The 16696-nt window shown below is 54.2% G+C and overlaps 1 protein-coding gene across 2 annotated transcripts in view; it reads left to right on the top strand.

Moving 5' to 3' along the window:
- Nucleotides 1-8305: 8305 nt before the first annotated feature.
- Nucleotides 8306-16696, top strand: part of MYO7A (myosin VIIA) — an 80970-nt gene continuing 72579 nt past the window's right edge. For both annotated transcript variants that reach the window (XM_056115835.1, XM_056115836.1), the window contains exons 1-2: nucleotides 8306-8416; nucleotides 16384-16536. In XM_056115835.1, the coding sequence (XP_055971810.1) occupies nucleotides 8318-8416; nucleotides 16384-16536 (252 nt within the window). In that variant the 5' untranslated portion in view covers nucleotides 8306-8317. The remainder of the gene's footprint in view (nucleotides 8417-16383; nucleotides 16537-16696) is intronic.

Raw genomic sequence — 16696 nt, forward strand, 5'->3', positions numbered from 1 at the left:
TGCAGAGCCAGGAGTAACTCCTGAGCATCACAGGGTGTGGCCCCCAAACCACCTCCCCCAAAGAAAACCCCAAACCCCATAACTGCAACCGAACTCTTACATCTCACAGTGATAGCAGGAGGGCATCTGAGCTTGGAGAGATTCAGCCCTGCCTATCACAGGTGGGGGGTGGCAGTGATCAGAAAAGCTCTGGGCTGGTGCACATACTCTTCACATACTGATGGAGGGCTGAGTCCCCAGAGGCTGATCAGCTGATCAGCTGATCCTGGCAATAACCCCTGTCCACTTCCAGAAGGACTGGACAGCCCCCTTCTGCTCTCTGGGGCATGCCCTGGGCTCAGGTGTGGTCAGAGCAGGAATGTCCTTTGCTGCTTGGATGAAAAGTAAGTTTGAAGCTAAGTCATGGGCACCATGGTGCTAGAAGTGGTTTGACCCTTTGATTGCAATAGAATATTCGTTGTTAGAACAATTTTCCTTGGCCTGAGACTCCTGCTGTGACCCATGCTCATTTGGGGAGCGAGTTGAAGGCTTCCTTCACCTCACTGTCCCCAAGTTGGAGCTAGCTTCTCAGACAGTTTTCTTTCATCTGGGCACAACCTGGGTGGCCAGACAATTGTTAACAATATCCAGCCTTGCAACATGCATACAACTTTCCAACAGCAGGTAACAGTATGCAACCGGGCAGGCACAGCCATTAACCCTGTGACCACTCTTAGGACCAGGATTCCTGCTACTTTAGCGCCCCCCCTCCAGCTGCTCTGGGAACTACCAGAAGGACCTCCCCACTTTTTTGGGGGGTGGAGGGAGGGCACACAGCAAAACTCAGGGCTCACTCCTGGCTTTGCACTAAGGGATCACTCCTAGCAGGGTTTGGGTGATCATATGGGGTGCCGGGGGTTGAATTTAGGTTAGCTGCATGCAAGGCAAATGCCTTTCCCTCTGTACTATTGTTCTAGCCCCCCGTGACGCCCATTCTCTTAGGCTGGGCCTGTGACAGCAAGGTTTTACCCACTGGCCTCTCTCCTTCCCCCACGGAACCATGTGCCCCTGCTCCCCATAACCCCCTTCACCGTCATCCTTTCTCTCCCTCCTGCCCCTCTCCTTACAGAGTAAGAAACTGTGTGTAGTTCAGAGCAGGTTAGGGAACCCTGCAAGTTAGGAGAAAAAAGTTCAGGAGACAAGTGTTCCAAGTGGCATCAGAAATGATACGAGCAAAGAGCAGCACAGGGACTGCTAAGAACCACAGAGACACCAAGAAACAGAAGAAAGGAAGAGAAAGGACTTTCCTGAAACTCTAGGAAAGAGTGATAGTGGACAGCGGCCAATTGAACGGTGTGAAGCAAGGAGAAAGGAGCCCCAACCTACCGGAGAGCTTTGGGAGGTGTTAGCCAACACCCCCATGACACCCCCAATGGCATGGGAAGGGGCTGGCCTGGCCACAGGAATCGGGCAGTGGGTCTAAGTCAGACAAACCAGGCTTTAGGCACCTTGCTGGGACACCCCCAAAGTCCCCTCCCCTTTGGGTAAGGGGACACATCCGGCAGGGCTTGGGCCCTTAGACTGACCACTCCTGGCGGTGTTCTGGCAGTTATGCAATGCCAGGGATCAAACCCGTATTCTCCCACAGGAGTCGTGTCCATGGCCCCTGTCTCTCCTTTCTACCTCTGCGACACCGTACTCTGCTGTTTCCTCTTCTGGAATATTCCTCTCCCTGTCTGCCTGAAAATTTACAACACTCCCCAATATGACTTTCTCAGTTAATAAAATATGATGCTGGGCCAGGGACGCAGCCCCAAGGGCTGGAGCGTGTGTTTTGCATACAGGAGAGCTGATTGGAATCACGGGACCACATAGGTCCTCCTTCAAGCGCAGTCAGAAAGTGACCCCTGAACACTGCTGGGTAGAGTCCATATCACTGTATCACCGTCACTGTATCACTGTCATCCCGTTGATTGTCAAATTACTCAAGCGGGTGCCAGTAACATTTCCATTCCTCCCAGCCCTGAGATTTTAGCAGCCTATTATTATTAAGGTAAGGTAAAGGCCCTCCCGTTGATCGTCGATTTGCTCGAGCGGGCCCAGTAACGTCTCCATTGGAGACTTTGTTGTTACTGTGTCTGGCATATCGAATACTCTCGGTAGCTTGCCGGGCTCTCCGAGAGGGGCGGAGGAATCGAACTCGGGTCGGCCATGTTGGCCGCTTGTAAGGCGAACGCCCTACCTGCTGTGCTATTATTATTATTATTATTATTATTATTATTATTAGTGAAGCACCATGAGGTACCATTGTAGGTTTACAAATTTTTGTGCTTGGGTCTCGGTTATACAGTGATCAAGTACCCATCCCTTCACCAGTGCCCGTTTTCCACCACCACGGGTCCCAGTATCCCTCCCACCCCCCCACCCCCCCATCCCACCCTGCCTCTGTGGCAGGGCATTCCCTTTTGTTCTCTCTTTCCTTTTGGGTGTTGTTAGCAGCCTCTTCTTACTCGTCTTCTCCCAACAATTGGAGGCTCTCTCAGGATCAGGGGAATGAGACCTGTTGTCGTTACTGTATTTGACATATTGAATATGCCGTGGGGAGCTTGCCAGGCTCTGCCGTGCAGGCAGGATACTCTTGGTAGCTTGCCAGTCTCTCCAAGAGGGATAAATGGGTAGGAAGTGTCTTATGATGTTCGCGGTCGCACGAACTGAAAAGTGGCCTGGAGCATGACGGTGGTTGGGTAGTGGAGGTCAGCTTCCGGGGCTGGGTACCTTGGGGTGGGGAGGGCTCTCACCCGCCCCACAGCCTGGCATGAGTCCATAACCAAAAAAGAAAACATAAACAATTGATGCTTATGCCACATTGACTCCTCTAGCACAAATGCCTCAGGAGATGATGAGAAAAAAGGGCACAAGGAGCCTGGAGAGTTTGCCAAGAGTCGTGCAGTTTGTGAGGCGACAGCTGGCCCTGAATCTAAGCCGTCTGACTCCAGACTCCATCCTCTTAGACACATCCTCCTGTGCCTCCAAGCCTAATTCATCCCTTACACGGCTGTCCCATCCTTATCCTCAGCTGGGTATGTTCAGCTCCTGAAGGGTGGAGCTCCCTGAGGCCCCGTCACCCTTGCTTGAGACAGCCTGTGAAAGCTGGGCAAATAAAGGAAAGGAAGGTGCCCGGAAGTCCTCTGTAGGCCCCTCCCTGTGTCTGAGGGTCCGAGTCTTGCCCTAAAGGTCTCTCTGGGTGGATGGGCAGGGTTAGGTGCGCTTGCTCTGGGAAGTAAAGTCTCTGAAGAGGCACCGGAAGTGGGTCTCTGAGGTGGCAGCAGGATCTCTGAGGGGCACCGGAAGTGGGTCTCTGAGGCGACAGCAGGATCTCTGAGGGGCACCGGAAGTGGGTCTCTGAGACGGCAGCAGGATCTCTGAGGGGCACCGGAAGTGGGTCTCTGAGGCGGCAGCAACATCTCTGAGGGGCAACGGAAGTGGGTGGGAATCCCTGCTCACCAGCTTGGGGAGGCGGGTGGGCTTGGCTTGAAGACGTCTCTGAGCTCTGTGACACATTCCTGCCCCTCTATCCCCACTCCCATGGGGTTTGCTTGTCGAAGGTGGTGGCATTTGTAAGGTCCAGGCAAGGCTGAGGGTCAAAAGAGCAGCCAGAGGCTTTGAAGAGAGATGTAAGAGGAGGCAGGAAGAGGGGAGGAGTGGAGTGAGATGCAGGCTGGGAGAGAGCCGAGGGCTAGCCCAGGGCACCTCTGGGCAGGCAGGTGGGCACTGCAACTCACAGCCCAGCGTGGCTGAACCAGGGGTCTGGTCCCCATAGGTGCCCGGACACGGGAGACCAGCTCGGCGCCCACTGTGGGGTGAGCTGAGGGTGGGGAGCCCTCCCCTCTGCCTCCTCTGGGTCTGCCCCAGAGGCTGGGAGGGGCACCCCAAGATTCTTCTCGACCTACCCTCATTGTCCAGAGGCAACCGGTGAGCTGGAAAGACCTTCCCTCTAGTCTAAGTTCGCCCCCTTGTTGTGCCCTGCTCCTCACAGCCCTTATTCCCGTATAAGACATTCCGGCCTTAGCAGCGGCAGGGACACCCCGGCCACAGGGCGCTGACCTGGCACGTGGCCATCCGGGTGTGATCTCAGCATCCCCCGTGGTCCCTGGTTCTGATTCCCACCAGGAGTGATCCCTGAGCATCGTGTGACCCCCGACACGATTTCACATTCTCTATATAATTGCTACGTGGTCGTCAAAGCCTGGCAAGCTCCCTGTGACGTATTCGCGATGCCAAACACAGTAACAAGAAGTCTCGCAATGGAGCCGTCACTGGTGCCCGCTCAAGCCAATCGATGAACAACGGGAGGCCAGTGCTACAGTGCTATATAATTGCTATATGGCATATAATCAGATCTGGGGTTGCTTTGGGGCCACACCCAGGGGTGCTCAGGGCTCACTCCTGACTCTGCACTTGGGATCCCTCCTGGCGGTGCTCAGGGCACCATGTGGGGAGTGGAGATAGAGCCTGGGCAAGGGTGCTCCCCACTGTCTTGTCGCTCCAGGCCCATAATCAGAGCCTCCCCCGTAACCGCATAGCCCAGACTCTGCACCCGTGCGGAGGCCGGGGTGCCGGGGTGCCGGGGTGCGGCCCGCCACGTCACCCTAGCCGCTGTTGCCAGGGGCCGGCGGCAGGTGGCAGATGGGGTTTAGGGTTCCCCGGGGCGGGCGCCCAGCGCGCACGGGATTAGGTGAATCCGGAGCCCCAGCCGGCTGTCGCCGTCGCCACCGCCGCTGCTGCTGGAGCCATGGAACGGCCCGCGGACCCCGCCGTCCCCGAGGACCCCACTGGCCCCGCCGGTCCCGAGGACCCCGCCGCCCCCGAGGACCCCGCCGGTCCCGCCGAGGCGCGCGCCAAGCCGCCCGGCAGGTGGTCGCTGGTGCGCAGCCTGAACCAGGCGCTGAAGACCTTCGCGGTCCTGCCGGTGAGGTCCCGGCCAGGAGGGGGGAGGGCGTGCCCCGCAGCCCGCCCTGGGCCTCGGTTTCCCCTCCTGACAGGGTGCACGCAGCCCCCACGCCCGCCCCACTTTTCAGCCTCTGCCCTCCTGGGCTGGGAGACTCTGGATCGCTTGTGTTTGCTGTGTGGCCCTGGGTCCTCCCAGCCTTTCCACTTACTGTCCCCACTCAGTCTTTTACTTTGGTTCTTCTCAACTCTTGGGGGAAAGACCCCGAGAGGGGTTTTCTGTGAGCTAAGCCCTGTCCTGTCCACTCACAGGGAACCCCTGCCCTCCAGCTGCCCTTAGCAGAATTTGCGAGATGCCTTTTGGGACCACCCAAGGCCAGAGACCCCACCCATAGCTCACGATGCCAAGCTCAGCCTGGGCCCAGGGTGTGACGGGAATGAGCACTGGATTGGAAGTTTGTGGAGTTTGGGCTCATCCCCAGCTCTCCCACAAGGCAGCCATGTGATCGCGGGCCCGGTTCTGTGTGTCTGAGGAGACAGAGTGGAAATAGAATCCTCCGCCTAATGCTTGCCATGAAGGTCAGCGAGCTCATTAGAGAGAAGCCCAAGCTCTCTGCTCGGCCCCTCAGGGGGTTCTTGGACTCCATCCTGAGCTTTCCCTCCTCTGCAGTCTCTCCCCCCCCCGCCCCCGTCTCTCTCTCCCTCTCTCCTCTCTCCCTCTCTCCCACCTCTCTCCCTCTCTCTCCTTCTCTCTCCCTCTTTCTCCCTCCTTCCCTCCCCTCCTACACATTCTCTCACACATATATTGTGGACTCTCACCCATACTCTTGTTTTTCTCTCTGTTGGGTTCGCACCTGGTGGTCCCCGGGGAGTCATGCTATGTCAGGATGTAAACTCAGCACCTCCGACATGCAAGGCATGTGCCTTGCCACCTGAACCACATCTCTCTCACTCACAGAAATGGCTTCTCTGTATTTGGCTCTGGTATCACAGAGGGAAGACTCAGGCCTTCTGCCTCCTTGGGGGATTGTGGTTTGGGCTGTGGGAGGCAGGGCCAGGAGCCTGGGGGATGGCAGCACGAGTGGCATTTTTGACGATGCAACAGCATCATAGATTTATGATGCTTAAAATCTCATCAGACATCAAAGCAAGTCCCTCTGCTGCTCAGGGCTGAGGTCCTGGGGTACCTCTTGCCTGCTCCTGTCCCCCTGCATCCATATCTCATCTGACTCCGGCTGAAACCTGCCCTTCCTCTCAGCTTTGTCCCGAGTCAGGAACCTGGGCTGTCCACAATGGGCGCTGCTTCAGAGTTGAAAGAATGAATCAATGAATGGGAGTGAATGAATGAATGAATGAATGAATGGGTGGGTGGGTGAATGAATGCACAAGAGACAGAATGGGGAAGAAGAAAGGAGAGGAAGCAAGAGGGCTTTGCTCAGGGTCTGGACAGACGCGGGTGTCCACTAGGTGGCAGGTGAATGGGGGCAGTGGTGGAGGGCCTGGAGCAGGGCTGCGGCCAACCAAAGGCGGGCCCTGCCCAGAGAGGGGCGAGGTGTACCCTGGATAGCTCAGCAAGGGCCGAGACGGAAACAGTCCTGAGGCCCAAGTGGGGTGTTTATCCCCCAGAAGTATCCTACGGCCATGGCAGGCAGTAGGAACACGACTTCTCCTCCCTGAAGCTGCGCCCTTTGTAGTGTTGCTTTTTCTAGGGCAAAGTAAGACTTGGACTTGGCCTGTCATCATGGGGAGCCTTGTAGAGGCCAAGTAGTAGCAGCAGCAACGGCTGGAAGATGGTTTTGAGAGGAACAGGCTGACACAGGAACGGTGTGTCCTCGGCACTTGCTGACGAGGCCTGTGGTGATGGCCAAGGCCAAGTGCACGCTGGAGGCCAGTCCCCCACTTCACCAGAGATGTGTCCCGGGTTCCCTCCCGTGGGTCTGTTTCATTGTGAATTGGCTTTATCAGCTGTTATGTGTCGAGCTGTGCCCGACTATTCTTGTCTTGGGGTGTTTTATGATCTTTCATCCTTCTGAAGCATTTGGGAATGTCTCCAAAGAGAATGGCCTTGTTCAGACCAGAACACGATGCGAACATCTCAGTCCACACCAACGAGAGCCTCTGTTAGGCCTGAGTGCCCCACCCCCAACCTCATGAGCTGAAGGCTGCTCCTTCCTGTTTCGGGCCTGTCACTGGCCTCTCTCTGTCCCTCCAGCATCTCACCACTGAGAGGTTTCCTTAGAGTGACTTTCTGGGAAGAATCTAGATGAACCTTCTCTGCCTCTCATGTCAGTTCCCTTTCTTCCATAAACCACTCACTTTGTTTGATTTTGGGTCCCACCTGGCAATGCTCAGGGCATACTCCTGGCTCTGTGCTCAGGAATCATTCAAGGCGGGGGTGGGATAAACATATGGGGTGCCAGGGATTGAACCTGGGTCATCTGAATGCATGGCAAGCACCCTGCCCATTGGACTATCACTCCGGTTCCATAAACCATTTTCTGAACCAGCTATACATTAGTTCAATTGTTTATTTTCATTATTGCTGGGCTTGGGGACACATCAGCCCTCTACTACTGCCAGGTTCTTGGAGGAACCGTGTGGTGTCAGGGACGGAACCCAGGGCTCCTTCGTGCAAAGCCTGTGCTCCAGCCCTTGTTGTCTCCCGGCCCCTGGATCGAGGCTCCACTGCGCCCTCCCCAGCATTTGCGTCAGTGGGTGCTTGGGACACCTTTGCTGCAGCAGCTGTGAGAAAAGTGGTGGTTCTAAGCCCATTTCTCTGAGCCTGGTGTTCTGTGACTTTTCCTGTGCCTTGACTGAGCTGGTCGTGAGAGCCAGGCCTGGTGCCAGGTGCTGCAGGGGACTCGAGCACACATCACAGTGCTCTAGAGGCCTGTATCACAGCAGAGATGATGAGAGTCACCCCCAGGAGTGACAGGGGTGTCTGAGCATGGTGTGGTGAGGGTGACTTCAGGACACAAGGAAGTTTGGTGATTCTGCCAATACCCCTGGGAGTCTGCTATACAGAACTGTGTGTGTGTGGTGGGTGGAGGGGGGGAGAGGTTAAAAAGGGTGGAGGGGAAGAGGGTGCTGGGGAGAGCCAGGCTTTGGACAGTCCTGGGTGGGATGCTGCTCTGCCTTTCCCTGAGTCTCTACATACTCATCTGCAAAATGGGTGGAGTGAAGAGAGCCTGCTTCCGAGAAGGGATTGATGCTGCTACAGCAGTGCTGGCCCATGGTGGGCCCAGAGGCTCCTTCCCCGTGTGTCCGTGTGTCTCAGGAGCCTTGGTTGCCGGAACGGGGGGTGAGTGGGATGCAGGACCGGGGGAGCTGCCCAAACCCCTCCCTGCTCACCAGGCTGTGGACTCTGCACCCGCAGGGGGACTACGTCTGGATGGACCTGCGATCCGGGCAGGAGTTTGATGTGCCCATCGGGGCAGTGGTGAAGCTCTGCGACTCGGGGCAGATCCAGGTGGTGGACGACGAAGGCAACGTGAGTAGCACATCGCCAGGCTCGTGGTGACCTACGGTGTCCTGCCCCAAGGGGGGGGCATCCTGGCACCCCCTTCCTCCACCATGGAGCTCTGCTCTGCTCCAGGATTGGGGACCTCCCGGTGTGCCCCAGGCTATTTGTTCTGTTTCTACAAGCTTGTCGGTCTCTACCTAGCATGAGAGCTGTGTGTCTCTGCGCGTGTGTGTGTGTGTGTGTGTGTGTGTGTGTGTGTATCCTGGCTGTGTGTGCATATGTGTGTGTGCCTGTGTATCTTTGTGTGTGCATTTGTATCTGTGTGTGCATGGCGAACACCTCAGGCACTGCAGTGCATCTGGCTCAGACCAGCTGGGTTCAAGTACCCTCTTGCCGACTATTAGCTCAGCATCCGTGACTAAGTCTCAGGCCTGGAGCTATAATGCAACTGGTAAAGCTCTTGCCTTGCATGTGGTCAACCTGGGTTCGATCCCTGGGCACCCCAAATGGTCCCCTGAGTCCCACCAGGAGTAAACCCTGAGCACTGCCGGATGTAGCCCAAAAATCAAAGAGACAAAACAGCAACAGCAAAACACAGGCACTCAGTCTCGCTCCATCAGGCACCATGAATTCATCATCAATCCTGGCACCGTAGAGAAGTAGCTCTCCTCCCCACTGCCCTTCCCTTTGCTCTTGTTATTGTTGTTTGGGGGGTGCTCTTAGGAGTGCTCAGGGGACCCAGGAGTTACTCAGGGTGATAGTTCACTGACCAGTGCCCGGACTAGTGGTAGCAATGCTGTTTGGGTGTAGGAGTGTCGGGGCCACAGGGGCCACAGTCTGGGGGACGGAAGACTTGGTGTTAGAGATTCGGCTTGGGGCCTTGTGTTTGCTGGGCATGCACTCGCCCTTTGCGCTGTCTCCTTGACCCTTTGTTTTGTTTGCTCATTTGGGTTGGGGTGGGGGGGGGCATACCTGCTGGTGCTCAGGCCCTACTTCCAGCTCGATGCTCAGGGATTACTCTCAGCAGTGCTCTGGGGACCATGTGGTGCTGGGGACCAAACCCAGGGCTTCTGCGTCCGAAGCATACACTCAGTGCTTTGGACCATCTTCCCAGCCCGGCCTTTGCTTCTGCTGTTGGGGCAGGGGGGGGAGTGGGGAGTCTTACATACGCGTTCTTGTGTTGCTCACACATTTGGCCACAGTGCTCACTGGAGACGATGCATCTTAAGTGGTGGAGCTCAGACACCTTCAGTTTAGGGCTGCTCTGTGGCACATGCCTTAGTTGCATCTTGTCCTCCTGGTGGACGGGACCAGAGATCGTCTACTCTGTGGAGGTGCCAAGAGCTCTGAGCTGTAAACTGCTGGGACTTTGTCTGGCATATGTGGGTGGTCGCAAGGATCAACCCTGGCCTCATGCTTGCCAGGCAGGCGATTCTGCTACAGACCCATCCCCACCTCCTTACTTCTGGCTGTTGGCCGGTGACCTCTCATGGCCCTTCGGCAGTGGGATGCCGAAGCCTCAGTTTGTTAAGTGGTGATCAATGGGTGTTGGGCAGGGCCAGGCCCATCCGAAGGTCCCGTCTGGAGGTGGACAGTCTGGGTGAGGGCTCAGAGAGTCGGCCTGGAGCCTCGAGCAGGGGTGCACATGTACTGGACTGGCATGTATAGTGTGAGGATAGGGAGCAGACAGCAGAGATATGAGGGACCCAGAGGGATTGGGTTCCATTGGGACTGGGGCATGTCTGGGGCTGGGGGTGTGGAACGAGACCCAAATCCCCTTGCCAGCTTCCTGGTGTGACAGGGCCTGGGAGAGGGGAACGGGGCGTCACTGGCCACTGTTATCTCTTGTGGTGGCAGGAAGCCCTCTAAGGGACCTCCTGCAGGGTCTGCATGGCCCGCCCACCCCATCTGTCTCTTTGGGCGGGGAGGGGCTTATTTTTGGTTTTGGCTCTCGGACCACACTCGTCAGAGCTTACTCCTGGCTCTGTGCTCAGGGATCACTCCTGGCAGTGCTCAGAAGACTCTTTGTGGATGTTGAACCCAGGCCAGCAGCATGCAAGGCCCATGCTTCCCTCTGTGCTGTCTCTCCAGCACCCCACCCCCCCAGTCTATCTTTTTTTTTTTTGAACTTTAATAGAAAATTATACCACGTCAAGCTTGAAATGGAAGGTATTATAAAAATAGCAGAATAGGTATTTCAGAAAAAAATGACAATTCTTTTTTAACAGATGGAACAGTTTAATGAAAATGTGTTTTACAGGTGTTTGTTGGATATTAGCAATATGCTAATAAATTACCTGAGAAAGAAATTTCTTTTTTCTTTTTTCCCCAATCTATCTTTTGGACCTCAGAATGTCTGTGAGGCAGGGAAGGCAGAAACTCTCACATCCAGGGAAACAGAGGCACCGAGCTGGCCCACCTAGATCAGCCACCCAGCTAATAAGTGACGGTGCTGGGATTCGAACTCTGGCCTTGGGGCTGCCCTTCCTCCCCCACCCCCCACACTCCGTGGCAACTCTGGGCACTGGTTTTCAAACTGAGAGCTCCAGGGGGACCTCATTCCTGAGGTTCAAGGAGGGGAAGTTGCAGCCAAGAGCGGGGTATAGATGGGGGCTGGCAGCGTTCCCCCCCCCCCCCCCCGCCCTCTGCCCCCAACCTGTCTGTAGCCCCCAAGGTGGAGCCCAGAGACTCAGCCCATAGGCTTGTGTTTCAATGGGGTCGGGTTGCATGTCAGATGGTGTCCTGTAACTGTGTCACTGGATCCTGGAGGTTCCCCGGCCTCTGGTACTGAGTCCTGAGCTGGGTGCTGGGGGGGGGGGGGTGGTCCTGGAAGCTGGGTTTGCCTCAGGGCCTCCAGCCTGCTCTTTCCCGGGCCTTTCCAAGCTCACCCCCAGCCCTGCCCTCCAGTCATTTTTTTTTTTGTTATTGTTTTTCGGTCACAAAAAACACTATTGTATAATTGAAATCCAAGCACAAAAATTTGTAAGTCTACAACGGTACCTCATGGTGTTTCACTAATAAAAATTAAAAAAAAAAAAGAGTTACTCCTGACTCTGCACTCAGGAATCACTCCTGGTGGTGCTCAGGGGGGGACCCTATGGGGTGCTGGGGATGGAACCCGGGTTAATCACGTGCAAGTCAACGGCCCTACCCACTGTACTGGTGTTCCGGCCCCTCCGGCCATAGCCTTTCATGCCTTCATCTTAGCCAGAGACTCCCTCCATTGGAGGCCAGGGACCAGGGACCCCATTGGATGCAGAAGAGCCAAGACTTGCAGAATGAAAGGGGTCAGGCCCCAGTGGGGGGCAGGTTGGGAAGCTGTGCCAGCAAATTGCTAGCCTCTCCCTCTGAAGGCTCTGAACGCTCCTTTCCTCTTGGCTCTCAGAGGTAGTGGGCCCATTTCTCCCAGCTCCCCGCCCCTTACCCAAGGAGCTGGAGTCCCTGGGTGGGCGGAGCTTGTTCTCTCTCACCCTGGCATGCCTCCAGCCCAGTGGCCCTTGTTTCTGCTCCCTTACCTTGGTCTGTGCCGGTGTGCCCGTGGCCATTTCCTGGAGGCTCCGACCCCCACCCAGACAGAGCCTGTCTATGAGGCCACAGGCCTCCACACTCCCACCTCACTGGCGTGCTACTCTCCAACCCTGGATGTGATGCTCAATGTGCAGGGAGGCTGGGGATGGGGGTGGGGGGCTGTGGGTATAGCTCAGTGCATTTCCCTGGCACGCTGAGAGGCCCTGGATTTGATTCCCAGCAATGCAGAAAATAAAACCGAGGGTCAGGGGAATGGAAGGAAAGAAGAAAGGAAAGAAAAAAGGAAGGAGAGGGAAGAAGAGGAAGGAAGGAAGTGGGAAGAAGGGAAGAGATGGAAGTAAGATAGGAAGAAAGGAAGGAAAGAGGGAAGGAGGGAGAAGGAAGGAGATGGGAGGAAGAAAAGAAAGATGGAAGTAAGGGGGGAAGGAAGAGAGGGAGGGAGAGACCGAGGGAGGGAGAGAGGAAAATAGGGAGGAAGGAAGGAAGGAAGGAAGGAAGGAAGGAAGGAAGGAAGGAAGGAAGGAAAGAAGGAATTCTGCCAGGGGGCATAATAGAGAGGAAATGAGGCGATATAACTTCGTGAAACTAGTCAGCTGGAAGAGCAAGATCGGCTGTAGCCAAGCAATTACCCTGCACCAGTCTCTCAAACCTGGCTGCCTGCTCTAGTATCTGTGTCCTCCCCACATCCTCAGGAAGGAACTGCATTTTGATTTCCCGCCTCCCAGCTGAGTCCATAGATATCAGAAGAGAAAAGCGATGTGCACAGGAATCCAGGGTCCCTCCGTGACTCCGCTGCCTCCTACGCTGTGTGGGGCCCGGCCTGTTAGGGAAGGGAAATGTTGATGAGAGGCCGGTGGGGTGGGAAGGGCGTCAGACGCTGGGACCAGGCAGAGGGAATTTTCCAGTGGGATGAGCTTTATCAAGGAAGAGGGTGCCTGAGAGAAAGGAATGTTCCACATGGGATTGGGAGGGGTCTTCTGTAGCATTGGACGGGGCTCTGCTTGAGGAAGGATGAGTGACAGGTGATGGCCTGACCTGGATTGAAATGTTCAGGGCACAGGACGTGCCGTGAAATACAGGGACACACATTGCACAGTGGGCAGTGCTGCCCTCTGAAGGCCTCTGAGAGGACAGGCAGGAATCCTGCACTTCTGGGGTCTCCCCATGACCTGGTTCCCAGCAGCTCCCCCGCCCCCCTCCCCGCTGCAGCCATGTGCCAGAGATCGCCCCCACCTCCCTCATTTGTGCCTCCCTCCTGCCATGATCATAACAAAGGGGAGGTTCAAGTTTCAGGGGAAGCAGGAGTTTAAGGACACTGCTTCAGCAGACCAGAGCACCCAAGGACCAGCAGCTCCTCATATTGTGGGAGACCCAGGCACTGTGATGCCTTGAGGGGTCTCACTTGTGCTTTAGTCCCATCGGGTTTTGGTATGGCCAGGACTCTGCCCCCTTCCCCCGCCCCCCCCCCCCCATGCCCCAACAGGGCTGGGCCCTGACTCCCACACCCAGGAGAGGCATTGTGAGGATTTACGAGGAACCTGGGGGGCAGTGGGGGGGGGGGGGGAGAAGGCTTCCAGCACTCAAGAAGGATACCAGGGCTGGGGAAACTGTTTTTCTAAAAGAGCCCATACTATGGATGGACAAACGAGCCAGAGTGTGCCCCCCGCCAACCCCCACCAACCTCCAGGCAAAAACCATCTTGCTTTATGACAGAGAAAAAGAAGGAGGGAGAGAGAGAGAGAGAGAGAGAGAGAGAGAGAGAGAGAGAGAGAGAGAGAAAGGAAAGAAGGAAGGAAGGAAGGAAGGAAAGAAGAAAGGAAAGAAGGAAAGAAAAAACAAACCTGACCTTTATTTCTAAATGGCTCTGACCTTTATTTCTAAATGGCTCCCCCATTTTCTCCACCATATGCCCACTGGTTTTTCTTGCTGTTATCTAAAATCACTTTTAATGCATTTGCTCACTGGAGCCTGTCTTTGAAATATAACTTCAACTTTCTTTCTTTGTTTCTTTCCTTCCTTCCTTCTTTTCTTCATTTCCTTCCTTTCCTTCTCTCTTTTTTCTGTTTGTCTTTCTCATTCTTTCTTTCATGAAGCAAGATAGTTGGTTTTTTTTTTTTTTTTTGCTTTTTGGTTCACATTCGGAGATGCACAAAGGTTACTTCTGGCTTTGCACTCAGGAGTTACTCCTGGTGGTGCTCAGGGGACCATATCGGATGCTGGGAATCGAACCCGGGTCTGCCACGTGCAAGCAAACACCCTACCCACTGTACTATCGCTCCAGCCCAGCAAAATAGTTTTTTATCAAATGAAACTTGCTTAGAAAGATGTGAGAGGGATCCGTGGTGGTGGGAAATGGGCACTGGTGAAGGGATGGGTATTTGATCATTGTATAATTGAAATCCAAGCACAAAAATTTGTAAGTCTACAACTGTACCTCACTAATAAAAATAAAAAAAAAAGAAAGATGTGAGAGGAGAGAAAGAGGAGAAACACGAGCTCAAGAGAGAACACAGAACAAGACAGAACACAGGTTTCTTTTTAATTTAATTTAATTTTATTTTTTTGCTTTTTGGGTCACATCTGGCTCTGCACAGGGGTTACTCCTGGATCTACACTCAAGAATTACTCCTGGCGGTGCTCAGGGGACCATATGGGATGCTGGGAATTTAACCTGGGTTGGCCGCGTGCAAGGCAAATGCCTTACCCACTGTACTATCACTCCAGCCCCCTAAATTTATTTTTAAATTTTTAAAAGTTTTATTTTCAAGGAGTTGTTCACAGTAATTGATTACATTCAATATTTCAACGCCAATTCCATCATCACTACACCTTCCTACCACCATTATTTTAAGTTTTCCCACCACCACCACCACCTAAACCTGCCCAAAAGGCTAAGGTAATTTATTGGGCATTGCTTGCTATGAATAATTGACAAAAAGTGATCAACAAGGTTTCCTTAGAAGAAAATGTGTGAAAATTGTTGTGTCTCATCTTATAGCCACTAAACCCCTGTAGTAGAGCTCATTAACATGTTGTTAAAGTTTGAGTCTTGTGTGCTAATATATATATTTATGTATATGTATTTTTTTAATCAAGATTGGTTGTCTTCACCCTTATACCCATCAAATGTGGTATGCTACTCTTGATAAATCAGTGGCATAATTGTCTGAGATGCTATGCAGCCACAAAAGCAGCCATAAGTCCTGTAATACTAAATGTTTTTCATAGGGTATTAGACCTGTATTTTTTTTTTTTGCTTTTTTTGGGGGTCACATTCAGCAATGCACAGGGGTCACTCCTGGCTCTGCACTCAGGAATTATCCCTGGAGGTGCTCAGGGGACCATATGAGATGCTGGGAATCGAACCTTGGTCACCCACGTGCAAGGCAAATGCCCTACCCACTGTGCTATCACTCCAGTCCCGATTTAATTTTTTTTAAACTGAATGGTGATTTTGGGGTTGGGGCATCTCTGTAGCAGTTTGCTCTCTTCTGAGATTCATTTGTGCGTCTGGATCTTGGCCATTAATGTGCTTAGATGGAGCCCAGAGACAGTTCATGGGCTGACTGCCAGGAAAGCGAAAGCACAGGGAGAAGGGGGAAGGGGGCCATTCCCAACTCTGGAAGCCTGAAGATTTCAGTCACAAGTCCCAGATACCTGGGTTTTTCAGCAGTTTCAATCTCATGCAGAACACAGGCTTCTTTAGAGTGGAAATAGGCAAGCAAAACGAGATCAGCAAGTTAGCACGGATTCAAGGGGAACATGGACTTGAAGAGCAAGCCCCATGATCACACTTTTCACTCCATCTTAAGAAGTGACTTGGGAGGGCTGGAGCGATAGCATAGAGGGTAGGGCATTTGCCTTGCACACAGCCGATCTGGGTTTGATTCCCAGCATCCCATATGGTCCCCTGAGCACCACCAGGATTTCCTGAGCGCAGAGCCAGGAGTAACCCCTGAGCACTGTTGGGTGTGACCCAAAAAGCAAAAAAAAAAGAAAAAAGAAAAGAAAAGTGACTGGGGAGAGACTCTAAGGGGTTTAAGACAATGGTCAGGAGGGACCCAAGAGATGTACAGTGGGAAGGGCACTTGCCTGGCATGAGGTTGACTCTGATTCAATCCCTGGCACCCTGTATGGCCCTGATCCTTGCCAGGAGTGTTCCTGGAGTGTAGAGCCAGTAGCCAGAGTTGAGCCAGTAGTAAGACCTGAGCATCCCGGGAAGAAAAGAGTAAAGAAAGAAAAGAAGCGAGAGAGGCCAGTGTCCTTCCCCTGCCATCGGCAGGGCAGTCCTTGGGAGGCATCATCTCATAGACTGCCAAATTTTGTTAGAACCGATACTATTGGGCCAAGGTGGAGGATTCATTTCCAGGATCACAAAGATTCTGGGTTCTCTTCTCCCTGGGGTCCCTTCTCCCTGGGGTCTCTTCTCCCAGGGGCCTGAGGGTAGCTCCCCTGCCTTCCTGCAGGAACACTGGATCTCGCCACAGAATGCCACGCACATCAAGCCCATGCACCCCACATCAGTCCACGGGGTGGAGGACATGATCCGCCTAGGGGACCTCAACGAGGCGGGCATCCTGCGCAACCTGCTCATCCGATACCGAGACCACCTCATCTACGTGAGTGCTGCCCTACCCTCAGCCCCGCCCACCAGAGACCACGCCCACCGAGACCACGCCCACAACTAGCCCCTCCCAAGCCCCCGTCCCTCACCTCCTGATCCACAGCTCCGCCCTGCCCCATCACCACCACTTGCTGCGGGTTTGTGGCTCAGTCTCT

The sequence above is a fragment of the Sorex fumeus genome, unplaced genomic scaffold (genome assembly GCF_029834395.1).
Source record: "Sorex fumeus unplaced genomic scaffold, SorFum_2.1 ptg000030l, whole genome shotgun sequence".
Lineage (NCBI taxonomy): Eukaryota > Metazoa > Chordata > Mammalia > Eulipotyphla > Soricidae > Sorex > Sorex fumeus.